Genomic DNA, 15,105 nt, shown 5'->3' with positions numbered 1-15,105 from the left:
TTACCCACTGAGCCAGCATCTCCCCAGCTCCCTATAAACCAATTTGAAGTTCAGCCCTTAAAAAAATCCCTCAGTCCTTCAAAATTTTTTACTGGTTTTCTACCAAGTAAATCTAGTCATAGACCTTTAAAATATATAATAGTACAGGGCAGAATGCAAATTTCCTATTTCCATTGCACAAAAGATTTTTTGTGTTACGGGTTTTTTGTTTGTTTGGTTTTGGATTTTTGAGGTACAGTCTCGCTCTTGCTCAGGCTGACCTGGAATTCACTACGTAGTCTCAGGGTGACCTAGAACACATGGCACCCTCCTACCTCTGCCTCCCGAGTGCTGGGATTAAAGGCGTGCGCCACCACGCCCTGCTTAGGTTTATTTCTTATAGGAGAACTTAATTTTAAAAGCAATACTAAACTCTTACTGCGTGTGTTCCATCATTTAAGCAAAATTTAAGAATTAGTTAAAAGTAAGTTCTCTTTGAAGCATGTAAAACATTCTTCAAGTATATGATTTTTATCTCTTATGAATGATGTTTTGTGAGCAGACCCAGTGAAAGGAAATGCTACCATGGTAACATAAACCAGACTGTTATTTGAGCCTACACTTGGGATATTTAACTGCCCTGAAACTGCAAGTTCTCAACGCCAATTCTTGTGATTTGCTGTTTCAAGGAAATGGCAATTCTATTGTGTTCGAAACAATTTGCAGTTCCTTTATTACAGAATTTGAAAACTAGACTTAAACCAAATAGTTTGCAGGAGTGTAATTCCTGGAGCACCATTTCTGGAATGCCAGAAAGGAGTTTTACCTGATAATCTGGTATCTTTCTTTCTACGTGACAGTGTTATAGGAAACCCACAGTTTTTCTTTTCCTGTGCGGCTAAGTTATTACTCAGATATTTTAAAGTGTTCAATACTCAATTGCTATACCTTTCTACAGACAAGAGAATATTTTTTGGGGCTGGAGAGATGGCTTAGCAGTTAAGGCTTTTGCCTGCAAAGCCAGAGGATCCCGGTTTGACTCTCCAGGACCCACGTAAGCCAGATGCACAAGGGGCCATGTGAGTCTGGAGTTCGTTTGCAGTGGCTGGAGGCCCTGCACACCCATCCTCTCTCTTTCTCTCTCTCCCTCTCTCTCTCAAATAAATAATAAAATAAAGAGAATATTTTTCTTTTTGAATTAATTTTATCCCTTATTCTTCATTACCTAACTTGCCTTTTACTCAGAACTAATTTTTTGTTGTTGATGCTGTTAACTCCTCTCCTCTATCTCTTGGTGGTAGAGGTATAAAGATACAACTTTATCCAACTGACATTCAATAAATGCTGTATGCCGGCTTCAGAGTCCCTCGTTAGCACTCACCTGTTTTGCAGCTATGTCTCTTGCACATAAATTACTTTATTTGATGCTTGTTTTGTGAGTGAAATGTGAATGGGAGGTCTGACTTACTAAGATGAAAAGATTTATCCAATATCACACATAGCCAGCCAGTCAGGAGCAATTAGGATCTCAGTTATTAAACTTGTGGAATAAGGTTCTCTCCTCATGCCATGGTGCTATAAAACATTATGATACAATGTACAGAGTTTAGGGAATGAAAGGACTGTGGAGATCATCACATTAAATCTTATATCATACAGGATTTTACACAAGCAAGAATGAATAGGGGAATAAGAAACACATAAATTTGCTTTCTAAAGAATTGCTATTTTATTTTATTTGAAGGAGAAAGAGAGGCCTCCAGCCACTGCAAATGAACTCCAGATCCATGTGCCACCTTGTGCATCTGGTTTACGTGGGTCCTGGGGAATCGAACTGAGGTCCTTTGGCTTTGTAGGCAAATGCCTAACTGCTAAGCCATCCCTCCAGCTCCTCAATTCTACTTTTGTATTATACTCAAAAGATACTAGAGAGGTTTTTTTCTTTTTCTTTCCTTCTTTTCTTTTTTTTTTTCTTTTTTTTTTTTTTTTTTTTGGAGGTAGGGTCTCACTGTAGCTCAGGCTGACCTGGAACTCACTCGGTAGTCAGTAGTGTCAGGGTGACCTTGAACTCACGCTGATCCTTCTACCTCTACCTCCCGAGTGCTAGGATTAAAGGTGTGCGCCACCACGTCCGGCTAACTATGGGGTTTTTCCACACACACTTACTCAAAACATCCCGAGGCTGATGGTGTGAGTGTAAAACTTCCAGCTTGTTAATTCTTGTGCTCTTGATTCTAGGTTAATGGAAAAGGTTCCTTATGGTGTGTTGATCCAGAATATAAACCCAATCTTATGCAGGCTTTGAAGAAGCAACCCTTTTCTTCTCCACAAAGGTAAGGCTCCACGATGTACCTCTGAATCTCAATGGTTGTGTAATTTATGGTGTGAGATGGAGAAAGTAACGTCGCAGGGGCTTCTCTGTTTTTCCTTTGTGTTTGTCTAATTTTCAGAGAAGGATTTATATATAACATTAGCCTAAGACAGTTTTCTTTATGGTTTGGTTTCTTTTTCTAGAAAACAGGAAGTTGGGTATTGAGATTACACATTTTCAGAAGTGGGGGGTGGGAAAGTGGCCCTTCAGTTAAGAGTGCTGGCTGCTTAAGCTCATTGAGCACCGGAGAGCGTCAGAACGTAATTCCGCAGAGCACAAATCAAAAGCTAAGCATGAGGACTGGAGAGGCGGCTTAACCATTGAGACTCGTCGACACTTGTTTTGATTCATGCTTTAATTTCCGTGTTAATATATGTATTGGCAATATATCAAACTTAAGCATGCAACACAAAACAAGATAATCAATAGTAGGTATTTATTTTTCCAGGCATTTAAATGAATTATTCTTCTCTAATTGATGCAACGACAACTCTGTGTGAGAGTTTTAATTATTCCTGTCTTACAGATGAGGAGAGAAATTACGTTGTCCTAACAAAATCCAAATAGCTTTGATTTAATCTTGGCTTTTATATAAGCCCTTTAACAGGCTCTCCTAAGCTGAGTATTACTATCAAAGAAAAACGAGGTAAAACACTGTGAGATAAGTTCGCTGAGTAGGTTCACAGAAGGAAGGTGAAGTGAGGAGTTGTAAGTGCTCTTGTCTGTTTCTTTGCAGTGGTTCCTTGTCGCCTCACTACCTAAGCTCCGTTCTCAAGCAGAGTCAGGTGCGCGCCCTCAAAGGTATGTGTGAAGACCAGTCTTCAAAAGCCTAAGTCAAAATGCAGGGGTTTTGCTGTCATTGTTGTTGTTTTTGTTTTTTGAGGTAGGGTCTCGCTATAGCCCAGGCTGACCTGGAATTCACTAGATAGTGTCAGGCTGGCCTCGAACTCTCGGTGATCCTCCTACCTCTACCTCCCGAGTGCTGGGATTAAAGGCATGTGCCACCCCGCCCAGCTACATCTTTGTTTTTTTTTTTTTAATTTTTTTTTTTTATTTGTTTATTTGAGAGCGACAGACACAGAGAGAAAGACAGATAGAGGGAGAGAGAGAATGGGCGCGCCAGGGCTTCCAGCCTCTGCAAACGAACTCCAGACGCGTGCGCCCCCTTGTGCATCTGGCTAACGTGGGACCTGGGGAACCGAGCCTCGAACTGGGGTCCTTAGGCTTCACAGGCAAGCACTTAACCGCTAAGCCATCTCTCCAGCCCACATCTTTGGTTTTTATCTCAAGAGTCTATAAAACGTGAATACTCTCTAAACCTTTGCTGAAGAAGGTTGCCATTCCTTGTGTTAAACTGCTTAACATAGTTCAGAATCTATTTTTTAACAATTTTTAAATATTTATTTATTAATTTGATAGAAAAAGAGAGAGAGAGAGAGAATGGGCACACCAGTGCTTCCAGCCACTGCAAACTAACTCCAGACGCTTGTGCCCCCTTGTGCATCTGGCTAACGTGGGTCCTGGGGAATCAAACCTGGGTCCTTTGGCTTTGCAGGCAAATGCCTTAATTGCTAAGCCATTCCTCTAGCGCCCCCCCCACAACTTCTTTTTTTTGAGGTAGGGTCTCACCCTGGCCCAGTGGCCCAGGCTGACCTAGAATTAACTATGTAGTCTCAGGGTGACCTTGAACTCACAGCGATCCTCCTACCTCCACTCGCAAGTGCTGGGACTAAAGGCAGACTATCTCTTTTATAGGTTAAATCTGAAGGGCTTTAATTTAAAGAAGCTAATAAGTTGAAAGTTGACTTTTTTTACACATTTAAAAAAACTTATTTATTTGAAAGGTAGTAAGAGAAAGAGGCAGATAGAGAGAGAATGGGTATGCCAGGGCCTCTAGCCACTGCAAACAAACTGCAGATGCACATGCCACCTTGTGCGTTTGGCTTATGTGGGTTCTGGGGAGTTAAGCCTGGGTCCTTAGGCTTTGAAGACAAGTGCCTTAACCGCCGAGCCATCGCTCCAGCTCCCTTTTAAATAAATTATTTATTTAGTTATGACAGAGAGAGAAAATGAGCTCACTAGGGCCTCTAGCCATTGCAAGTGAACTCTATACACAAGCGCCACCATGTGCCCCTGGCTTACGTGGTACCTGAAGAATTGAACCTGGGTCCTCAGGCTTCACAGGCCAGTGCCTTAACCACTGGGCCATCTCCCCAGCCCCTTTTAAATAAACTTTAACAGCATGCATTAATTATACATAATAGCAGGTTTCATTATGAAAGTTTTAGACATTTATGTAATGCATCTCAATCATATTCACCCCCCTTATCCTCTTTTTTTTTTTTTTTTTTTGGTTTTGCTGAAGTAGGGTCTCACTTTAGCCCAGGCTGACCTGAAATTCACTCTATAGTCTCAGGGTGGTCTCAAACTCATGGCGCTCCTCCTGCCTCTGCCTCCCGAGTGCTGGGATTAAAGGCGTGTGCCCGTCCCACTCTTACTGATTGCCATACTATCCCCAACTTTCCCCTTCTTCCTTCCTGGTTTTGTCTGGAGAGGTTCTGCTGGACATCAGATCCAGGGCCTTGTACATGAGTAGAGCCTAGATCTCTCTCACCTCTCCATGTCTCTAAGCACCTATGACAATTCCTAGCAAAACGTAAGAGCTCAGCAGCTATTTGTAGTGACTCTTTAATCCACATTGTGGGTTTTAAAGCTTTTATCTAGAAATAAAGAAAAAGAATATATTTTCTTGTAAGTTTATGAATATGCCCTAAACAATCAGATTTAAACAGAAAGTTTAAGGTGTGGTTTTTTGTTTTTTTTTTTTTGGTGGGTGGGGTTTCAAGGTAGGGTCTCACTCTAGTCCAGGCTGATCTGAAATTCACTATATAGTCTCTAGGTGGCCTTGAACTCACAGCGATCCTCTTGCCTCTGCCTCTCAAGTGCTGGCATTAAAGGTGTGCACCACCATGCCTAGCTATTTAAGGTTTTGTTTTGTTTTGTTCTAGTTCTTCTGTTTTATCCCTTAACATTTAGAAGGTTAGGACTAGAGAAATGGCTTAGTGGTTAAGGCTTTTGTCTGCAAAGCCTGGGTTTGATTCCCCAGTACCCATGTAAACCCACATGTAATGGTACATGCATTTGGAGTTCATTCGCAGTGACCAGAGGCCCTGGCACACTCATTCTCTCTCCTTCCCCCTCTCTTTCTGCCTCTGTGCTTGCAAATAAATAAATAAATAATTTGGAGGTTAGGGCAGGAGAGATGGCTTAGTTGTTAAGGCACTTGCCGGCAAAGCCAAAGGACCAAGGTCCGATTCACCAGGACCCATGTAAACCAGAAGCACAAGGTGGCACATGCATCTGGAGTTTGTTTGCAATGGCCCTGGCATACCCATTCATTCTCTCCCTGCCCCCTACCACCACCTACCTGTCCTCTTTCATATAAATAAATAATTGTTTTAAAAAATTGGGCAGTTAGTCAGGCATGGTGGTGCATACCTTTAATCCTAGTACTTGGGAGGCAGAGGTAGAAGGATTGCTGTGAGTTAGAGAGCACCCTGAGACTCCATAGTGAATTCTAGGTCAGCCTGAGCTACAGTGAGACCCTACCTCAGAAAAAAACAAAATTAATTAACTAATTAATTTAGGAGGTATGATGCAATATACCTTGAAAGAAGATGGTGATCATTAAGTTAAACAGGGCGGGAAAATCCTCTTAGAGAATTAAGTGTGCTTCTTGAGCTGGGCCTCAAAAATCACAAGGGTGGGCTAGAGCAGTCGCTTAGTGGTTATGACTTGCTTGCAAAGCCAAAGGACAAAAGTTCGATTCACCAGGACCCACGTAAACCAGATTCACAAAGTGGTACATGTGTTTGGAGTTCCTTTGCAGGGGCTAAAGGCCCTGGTGCACCCATCCTCTCTCTCAAATGAATATAAATTTTTTTTTCTTTTTTGAGGTAGGGTCTCGCTGTAGCCCAGGCTGACCTGGAATTCATTACGTAGTCTGAGGGTGTCCGTGAACTCACAGCAAGTGCTGGGATTAATGGCATGTGCCACCACGCCCGGCCAAATTTAAAAAAATATTTTAAAAATTGCAAGGATGTCTAACCTCTGGGAGTGTAGGCTTGCTAGAGGGGCTGCAGAGTTACTTGGCTGCTGGAAAAAGTGGTCTGACTCTTGCTGGGAATCCTGGCATATTAAGGAGTGTGCCACCTGTAGGTGCTTAGAGAGGGCCACGTGGCCTGGCCATGTAGCATGGGCAAGGCAAAGACCGGAGCGTTCGCACCATGCCAAGTCTGAGCTGCTTGTTTGAACGCTAACATACTAAATGGTTGATAATCATTGCAATGCTCACCCTTCATGTCCTCAATCCCCACCTCAAAGAGTCGGTGGAGACATTGTCCTCCCCCACCTCCCTTTCTGAAATAAGGCAACTGAACTTTGCCATGAGGAAGTGAATTGACTTTTCTCAAGGTCCCAGAACTAGAAAGCGGCAGCAAAGGGTTCGGATCCCGGGGTCTCGGTTTCCTAGCCCGTGCTCGAACTAGCCGGTGCCCAGGAGTAGCTGGCAAAGAGCTCTCGGCCAGGGGTGGCGTCAAGGGCACTTGTGACTCCTCTTGGGCGGTGGCAAAGCGTCTACACTGACCTGTCACTGCTGAGGCATCTCTTGCAGTCATGACACTAGAGCCACCACTGCACATTAGGCAGCAGAGGTGATCTTCAGGACCTCTGGAAACTGCTGTCGCCGGGCCGGGCCAGGATGTGGTGCATGTGGTAGGGTGCTTGCCCAGTGAGCCCAAGGCACCGCCTTGGCTCCCCGAGCTGCGTGAACCACACATGGTGGTGCTTCTACGATCCCACACAGGGGAGGCGGAGGCAGGAGGATCGGAAAGTCAGGATCGGCTGTATATGGAGGGGTTTGAGGCCAGCCTGGCTACATGAATTCCTGTCTCAAAACCGCTGTCAGCCAAAGCTGGTGCGGGGGTATAGTTAGCAATTTCTTATCTATTTTGCCCATTTTATGTGCCAGTGCCTGTGTTATGGCATCCAGTAACAGGTAGTGAGGAGTAGTTTAAACAAACAAAAAAGCCTTCCTTTTGGTCAAGATTTTCACTGCACTTCATCCCTTTAAAAATAATCTTGAGGGCTGGAGAGATGACTTAGCGGTTAAGCGCTTGCCTGTGAAGCCTAAGGACCCCGGTTCGAGGCTCGGTTCCCCAGGTCCCACGTTAGCCAGATGCACAAGGGGGCGCACGCATCTGGAGTTCGTTTGCAGAGGCTGGAAGCCCTGGTGCACCCATTCTCTCTCTCTCCCTCTCCCTGTCTTTCTCTCTGTGTCTGTCACTCTCAGATAAATAAATAAAAAAATAAACAAACAAACAAAAAATAATAATCTTGAGAGGCAGGCATGGTGCCACCACGCCCAGCTCAGTAGCATGTTTTTGTTCCTGATTTCAGTGTCAAATTTTGGTTTGCTGATGAACTAGATGTATTATATAATAAAAACACCCACCTTGGGCTGGAGGCATGGCTTAGTGGTTAAGGCATTTGCCTGCAAAGCCAAAGGACCCAGGTTCAATTCCCCCAGGACCTTCATTAGCCAGATGCACAAGTGGGTGCATGCACCTAGAGTTCGTTTGCAGTGGGCCAAGGCCCTGGCACAACCGTTCTCTCCTTCTCTCTCTCTCTCTCTCCCTCCCTCCCTCCCTCTTTCTCTGTCAAATAAATAAAAATAAAAGATTTAAAAAACACCCACCTTTAAAATAGCATCCATAAAGATGAACGAAAAAATAACATTTTGAAGTATTTCACTAACTAACACAAGGGGTATTGAGTCAAATCCTGTATGCTTGCTTCTTTTTGTTGTTGTTGTAGTTTTGCTTTTTCAAGGGAGATGCTCGCTGTAGCCCAGGCTGACCTGGAGTTCACTATGTTGTCTCAGGCGGGCCTTGAACTCATGGCAATCTCCTGTATGCTTTCTGTCCTTTGAGCCTGGAATGCTTGCCCATAGGTCGCCTTGACCTGTTACCCTCTCCTCAGCGCTTCCTAGACCTAAGTTTAACCTCACAATTTCACCCCCCAATAGGACCTCCCCTACCTCTCCTCACTCTTACTTTTCCTTCATTTTTAAATAGTATTTATTTTTTATAGTTGAGGAACGGGGAAGGGGGCAAGGAGAGAAGAGGTGCACCATGGCGTCTTGCCACAACAAATGAGCTTCAGACCCATGCGCCACACGTGCGTTGAGCCTGGGCCACCAGGCTTTGCAAGCAAGCACCTTTAACCACTGAGCCATCTCTCCAGCCCCAATTAGTTTTCCTCCATTGTGCTTATCACTGTAAGTCATGCTGTGTTTTAATTAATTTATTTTGTGTTTTAAAACATTAGTAATTCTTTGTTTTGTTTTCTCTTGTGTTTTTTTTTTTTTTTTTTCTCATGGGCCTGCTGAGAATGTTTTTTGTTTGTTTGGTTTTGAGGTAGGGTCTCACTCTAGCCCAGGCTGACATGAAATTCATTATGTAGTCTTAGGCTGGCCTCAAACTCACAGCAATCCTCCTACCTCTGCCTCCCAAGTGCTGGGATTAAAGGTGTACGCCACCATGCATGGCTCCTGCTCTTTTCTTCAATGAGTATTTTTGGCATTTTTGTCAAACATCAGGAGGCTATAGCTACCCAGACTTACATCTGGGTCCTCTATTCTGTTCCATTGATCTACATGGCTGTTTTTGTTACTATGGCTCTGTAGTACAGGTTAAAAACAGGTATGGTGATACCACCAGCCTCATTTTTGTTGCTCAAAATTGTTTTAGATATTCAAAGATTTTTGTGCTTCCAAATGAATTTTGGGAATTTTTTTTCTATTTCCGTGAAGAATGCCATTGGAATTTTGTTTTGTTTTATTTTTATTTATTTGAGAGCAACAGACAGAGAAAGAGGCAGAGAGAGAGAGAGAGAGAGAGCGAGCGAGCACACTAGGGCCTCCAGCCACCGCAAACGAACTCCAGACGCGTGTGTCCCCTTGTGCATCTGGCTAACGGGGGTGGGGAATCGAGCCTCGAACTGGGGTCCTTAGGCTTCACAGGCAAGCGCTTAACCGCTAAGCCATCTCTCCAGCCTGCCACTGGAATTTTGATGGGGATTGTGTTAAATGTGTAGATTGCTTTTGGTAAGATTGCCATTTTCGCAATATTGATTCTTCCGATCCAAGAACAAGAGATGTCTTTCCATTTCCTAGTGTCTTCTGCAATTTCTCACTTGAGTGTTTTAAAGTTCTCATTGTAGAGATCCTTCACTTCCTTAGTTAGGTTTATTCCAAAGTACTTTATAAAATTAAAAAAAAAAAAAAGATTGCCGGCATGAGCAGAGGTGGAAGATTTCTTACCCAGAGCTTATTACCAACTTTTTAAAGCCAGTTTGTTTTTTTTCTTCTGGAATAGCCATAATTGCATCTGATCTCATGACATACCTGTATTTATTTATTTAGCTATTCTGAGACAGGACTTCACAGTGCAGCCAAAGTTGGTATAGAATTCATGATCTTCCTATACAGGCCAAGTAAATCTGTAAGCCCCGGGTGTTAACACACACTTCAGCACTGCACAGACAGGACTTCACAGTGCAGCCTGAGTTGGTATAGAATTCATGATCCTCTGTATCGGCCACACTACCCAGCTTGGTAAATCTATACGTCCAGTGTGTTAACACACGCGCCTTAATTAGCACTACAGAGGCAGAGATGGCTTATCTCAGGTTTAAGGCCAGCCTGCATACTTAGTGAGACTCTGCATGGTAAAAGTAACGTATGGGGCTAGGTGTGGTGGCGCACGCCTTTAATCCCAGCACTCAGGAGGCAGAGGTAGGAGGATTGCCATGAGTTCGAGGCCACCCTGAGACTACACAGTGAATTCCAAGTCAGCCTGGGCTAGAAAGAAACCCTACCTCGAAAAACCAAATAAATAATAATGTGTGTGTGGTACTTGAAGGCTATAAAGGTATAGTATGTCAAAAAAATCACTAATACTTTTGTTCCTACATTAACTAATTAATTTACTATTAATGGATTCAGATTAGCTAAATTGACTAATTACATGTACTTTATCCCTGCAACTACTACATACTATTTCATAATTGCACTATGCTTAGGTAAGGGTGTTTTCCTAGGTAAAATGCTAGAAAGTAGTATCAGTGTGCATTCTTAACTAATTTTGTTTAAGGGTACACCTTGTAAAATATTTATCATGAGTAAAGAAGAGAACTTTTATTACCATTTAGTGTCTGTCTATTCCCTTATATAATACTCTCCCCCAAACTGTTCCATAATCTTAGTTTGATTTGATTCAGTCTGTAGTCTCAGGATGGCCTCCACCTCAAGGTTGCCCACCTACCTCTGCCTCCCACATTCTGGGATTAAAGTTGTGTGTTACCACTCCCAAAATGATAATGTAATAGCATCTGATTTTTGTTTAACTGTGTTCCCAGGTTTTTTGGTTTGTTTGTTTGTTTGTTTTTGCTTTTCCAAGGTAGGGTCTCGCTCTGGCCCAGGCTGACCTGGAATTCACTGTGTTGTCTCAGGGCAGTCTCGAACTCACAGCGATCCTCCTACCTCTGCCTCCCCAGTGCTGGGATTTCCAGCCTTACTTTTTGGTTTGTATTTTAGCAGAAGAATGTACATTGAAGTCTTAATTCTGGTTATGTGGAGTATGTACAAAAGTACTTATAGAAGCCTCTCTCATCCAGAACACTGACTTGACCACTCTTTCCTTTTCAGAGTCTGATATCGACGCTGCCACTGCAATGATACTTCTAAACACTTCTATAGAACACGGGATCCTAGAATGTAAGCAACCACACTTGCCTTTTTAAAAACAAACTGTATGAGTGTCTTTTCAAAGTAAGAATTTAGCATACAAATTGTCACTGACCTGGAATTCACTATGTGGTTTCAGGTGGCCTTGAACCCACTGCGATCCTCCTACCTCTGCCTCCCGAGTGCTGGGATTAAAGGCGTGAGCCACCACGCCCAGCTTAATTTGTATTTTAATCTAATATTGCGGTTTCTATTTTATTATATTTGTATTTATATGATCACTTGAAGGAATGCTGCTGTAAGAGATTGTTACATTGATTAAGAAACGGAGGGATAAAGAGCACTTTACAAAATTAAGCCATTTAGCTCAGTGTAGGAGTGCTTTCAGGCCCTGGGTTCTGTCCCCAGCATGCACACAAAAATAAATCTTGAAGCACTAAAAATAACAATGAATGCATAATAAACCTTAGAAAAAGATTTTTACAATTTGGAATAGGAAAAACTTGTTTTAAAATATACTTTTAAAATATCTTTATTTATTTGAGAGGAGGCAGAGGGAGGGAGAGAGAGAGGGGGCAAGGGCCTCTTGCCCCTGCAAGTGAACTCCAGACACATTTGCTACTTTGCACACCTTGCTTTATGTGGTTACTGGGGAATTGAGCCTGAGTCCGTTGGCTTTGCACGCAAATGTTTTTTTTTTTTTAATTTTTTTTTTTATTTTTTTTTTTTTTATTTGAGAGCGACAGACACAGAGAGAAAGACAGGGAGAGGGAAAGAGAGAGAATGGGCGCGCCAGGGCTTCCAGCCTCTGCAAACGAACTCCAGACGCGTGCGCCCCCTTGTGCATCTGGCTAACGTGGGACCTGGGGAACCGAGCCTCGAACCGGGGTCCTTAGGCTTCACAGGCAAGCGCTTAACCGCTAAGCCACCTCCCCAGCCCTGCACACAAATGCTTTTAATCACTGAGTCATCCCCCCAGCCTGCAAAAGCTTCCTTACGATACAAATTGCAGCCAGGCGTAGTGGTACACACCTGTAGTCCAGCACTCCAGCACTTTCGAGGCTGAGGTAGGAGAATCACCTTCAGTTCCAGGCTAGCCTTTGGCCCCAAAGTGAGTTTCAGGTCAGCCTGGGCTAGAGTGAGAACCTGCCTTGAAACAAACAAAATACTCAAATTATGCAATCCATATAGGAAAAGACGGACAAATTCATTTTTTTTTTTTTTTTTTATGGAGAGAGAAAATGGCACACCAAGGCCTCCAGCCACTACAAATGAACTCCAGAGTCATGTGCCACCTTGTGCCTCTGGCCAACTTAGGTTTTGGGGAATCAAACCTGGGTCCTTCAGCCTTACCAGCAAGTACCTTAACCACTGCGCCATCTCTCCAGCCCAACAATTTTTTTTTTTTTTTTTTTTTTTTTGGTTTTTCGAGGTAGGGTCTCACTCTAGCTCAGGCTGACCTATTCACTATGGAGTCTCAGGGTGGCTTCAAACTCATGGCGATCCTCCTACCTCTGCCTCACGAGTGCTGGGATGAAAGGTGTGTGCCACCCCACCCAGCCAATTTTAATAAAATACAAAATTATTAGAGTTCTGACAACAAACATATCTTTATGAAAACTACATCAGGCAGGGTATGGTGCAGCACTTGGAGGTGAGGCAGAGGACCAGGAGTTCAAGGGTCATCTTAGAGCACCTGCTGGATCTGAGGCCATAGTGAGCTAAATGAGACCCTGTCTCAAAAGGAGCAACTAAATAAACCCCGCGGCAACAAGAGACGCAGTCTCGTGGTAGGAGACTCACTAGTGTGTGTCTGGCTACAGGCGTGATACAAGTCCTTTTTTTTTTTTAAAGGAGCCAGGTGTAGTGGTGCACACCTTTAATCCTGGCACTCCTGGGAGTCAGAAGGAGGAAGATCGCTATGAGTTGGAGGCCAGCCTGAGACTCTAGAGTGAATCCCAGGTCAGCCTGGGCTAGAGCGAGACCCTTCACTGCAGCGTTATTGGTACTAATAAGAAATCGGGAGCAACCTATATATCCACAGGGAAGTTGTGGCGAGGTGACATAGTCATACTGAGGCCCGCATTCTGTGCACTACTTCAAGAAAATTAGATGTTCTGTGAAAACTCTTTTTTCTTTTCTTTTCTTTTTATTTTCACAATTTTCCATAATTATAAAAAAAAAATCCTATGGTAATACCTCTTCCCTCCCCCCCCCCCCGCACTTTCCCCTTTGAAATTCCATTCTTCATCATACTACCTCCCTCTTTTTCTGTGTGTGTCTTTTTGTTTGTTTTGAGATAGGGTCTCACTCTAGCCCAGGCTGGCCCTGAACTCTGAGCAATCCTCCCACCCACCAAGTGCTGGGAGTAAAGGCATGTGCCACTATACCTGGCCTGGTAAAATCTTTCAAAAGATTTATTTATTTATTTACTAGAGACGAGGTGGGGGGCGGGGAGAGTGAGAATGGGCGTGCCAGGGCCTCTAACCACTGCAAAGGAACTCCAGATGCATGCCCCACTGTGTGCATGTGGCTGACGTGGGCCCTGGTGGAATGGACCCTGGGTCCTTAGGCTCTGCAGGCGTGTGCCTCAACTGCTAAGCCACCTCTCCAGCCCTGGTAAAAATCATTTTAAATGGTATGCAAATGTTTCATATTAATGCCTACAGTACAATACAACCTGGTTACGAAAGAGAACTCCCTAAAAAACAAAAATGGGAAGCTTTTTACTCTTGCTGGGGAGTGACAGCCTTTTGCAGTGGTGTTTTTTTTTTTTTTTTTTTTTGGTGGTTTTTTTTTTTTTTTTTTTTTTTTTTGCAGCCGAAATAACAGGTGACCCATTCATAGAGCTTCCGCTGTCCACAGGCGACAAGCCCCTTCCTCTGAAAACGTCCCTGCAGAACAAGAGGAGTTACGGCCACGCCTTTGACCCCCCGGGGCACGGCCGCGCGGGGCACGGGGACAGCGAGCCCGCGGCCGCCGGCGTGGACCCCAAGGCCGATCACAACTACAGCGCCAGCAGCCTGGGCGGCCGGGGCAGCGCGTCCTCCCTGTCCTCCGGCGAGGACGGGGGCGGCCTCGTCCCCAAGAGCAGCCGGGCGGGCAGCGAGGGCTTCCGCAGCGAGGACGACACCGACGGGGACGACGACGACGAGCCCCTCGCCGACGGCGGCTACGGCCCCCGGCTGCCCCCGGCCCGCGCCGGCGCCCCCGAGAGCGGGCAAGAGGGCCCGAGGGCGCGCGAGCCGCCGGGCCCGGAGATCGACGAGGAGCTGCAGGAGGCGGCGGGCTCGCTGCTGCACCTGGCCGGCGTGCGCACCTGCCTCGGCTCGCTGATCAGTGCCGCCCAGGCGCAGAGCCGCAGCCCCAGGAGGAAGTAGGGGGACCCGCGCCCCAGACGTCACCCTGTCCTTCCGCGCGGAGCGCAAAGCCATAATGGACTGCTTGGGTTGAGAGGGTTGGGGGCGGGGGGTGGGGGGGGTCAGCCTTGAAAACTTTTTTTTTTTTTAATTAAACAGTTGCTGTTAGGATCATGCCCACATACAAATCTGTAGTCTAAAGGTCCCAGAGCTTAATTTCTTTGATAAATGTCTCCCCAGATTTGGAAATTTTCATATAAGAAAATCCCCTGCCTCCATCTTAAATTTACAGGGGGAGGTGGGGGGGGAGTCTTCTATCCATGTGTCAAAATGGAAGAATCTTTCATTTTTCTTTCCAGCGTGTAGCTACAAGACGGCTGATGCAGCTAAGTGCTCGTACCTTTGTGTCTGTCCATTTGAGTGTCTCCTCTTGACATAACCTAAGAGGGTTAGGGTTCTGATCTTCTGTTTTTGTTCGCTTTTTGTTGCCGCAGGAGCCTAGTGAAGTGCAAATTTGAGAGATCCTTGGATATCTCAAAAGCCTTTTGGTTCCATACAACGGGCTCTGCAATTTGGAAAAGGCAATTTGG

At 44.7% G+C, this 15,105-nt stretch overlaps 1 protein-coding gene across 2 annotated transcripts in view; it reads left to right on the top strand.

The window, feature by feature from the left end:
- Nucleotides 1-14,599, top strand: part of Foxn2 (forkhead box N2) — a 50,405-nt gene extending 35,806 nt beyond the window's left edge. Inside the window, exons 3-6 of one of the 2 annotated variants that reach the window (XM_045137613.1) lie at nucleotides 2,218-2,312; nucleotides 3,087-3,151; nucleotides 11,118-11,186; nucleotides 14,022-14,599. In XM_045137613.1, coding sequence (XP_044993548.1) covers nucleotides 2,218-2,312; nucleotides 3,087-3,151; nucleotides 11,118-11,186; nucleotides 14,022-14,536 — 744 coding nt within the window. In that variant the 3' untranslated portion in view covers nucleotides 14,537-14,599. Of the gene's footprint in view, nucleotides 1-2,217; nucleotides 2,313-3,086; nucleotides 3,152-11,117; nucleotides 11,187-13,976 lie in introns of both variants that reach the window. The other variant, XM_045137612.1, reaches the window with a different exon arrangement.
- The last annotated feature ends 506 nt before the right edge of the window (nucleotides 14,600-15,105 follow it).

This window comes from Jaculus jaculus, chromosome 18 (genome assembly GCF_020740685.1).
Source record: "Jaculus jaculus isolate mJacJac1 chromosome 18, mJacJac1.mat.Y.cur, whole genome shotgun sequence".
Taxonomy (NCBI): domain Eukaryota; kingdom Metazoa; phylum Chordata; class Mammalia; order Rodentia; family Dipodidae; genus Jaculus; species Jaculus jaculus.
This window is presented reverse-complemented; position numbering and strand designations above follow the sequence as displayed.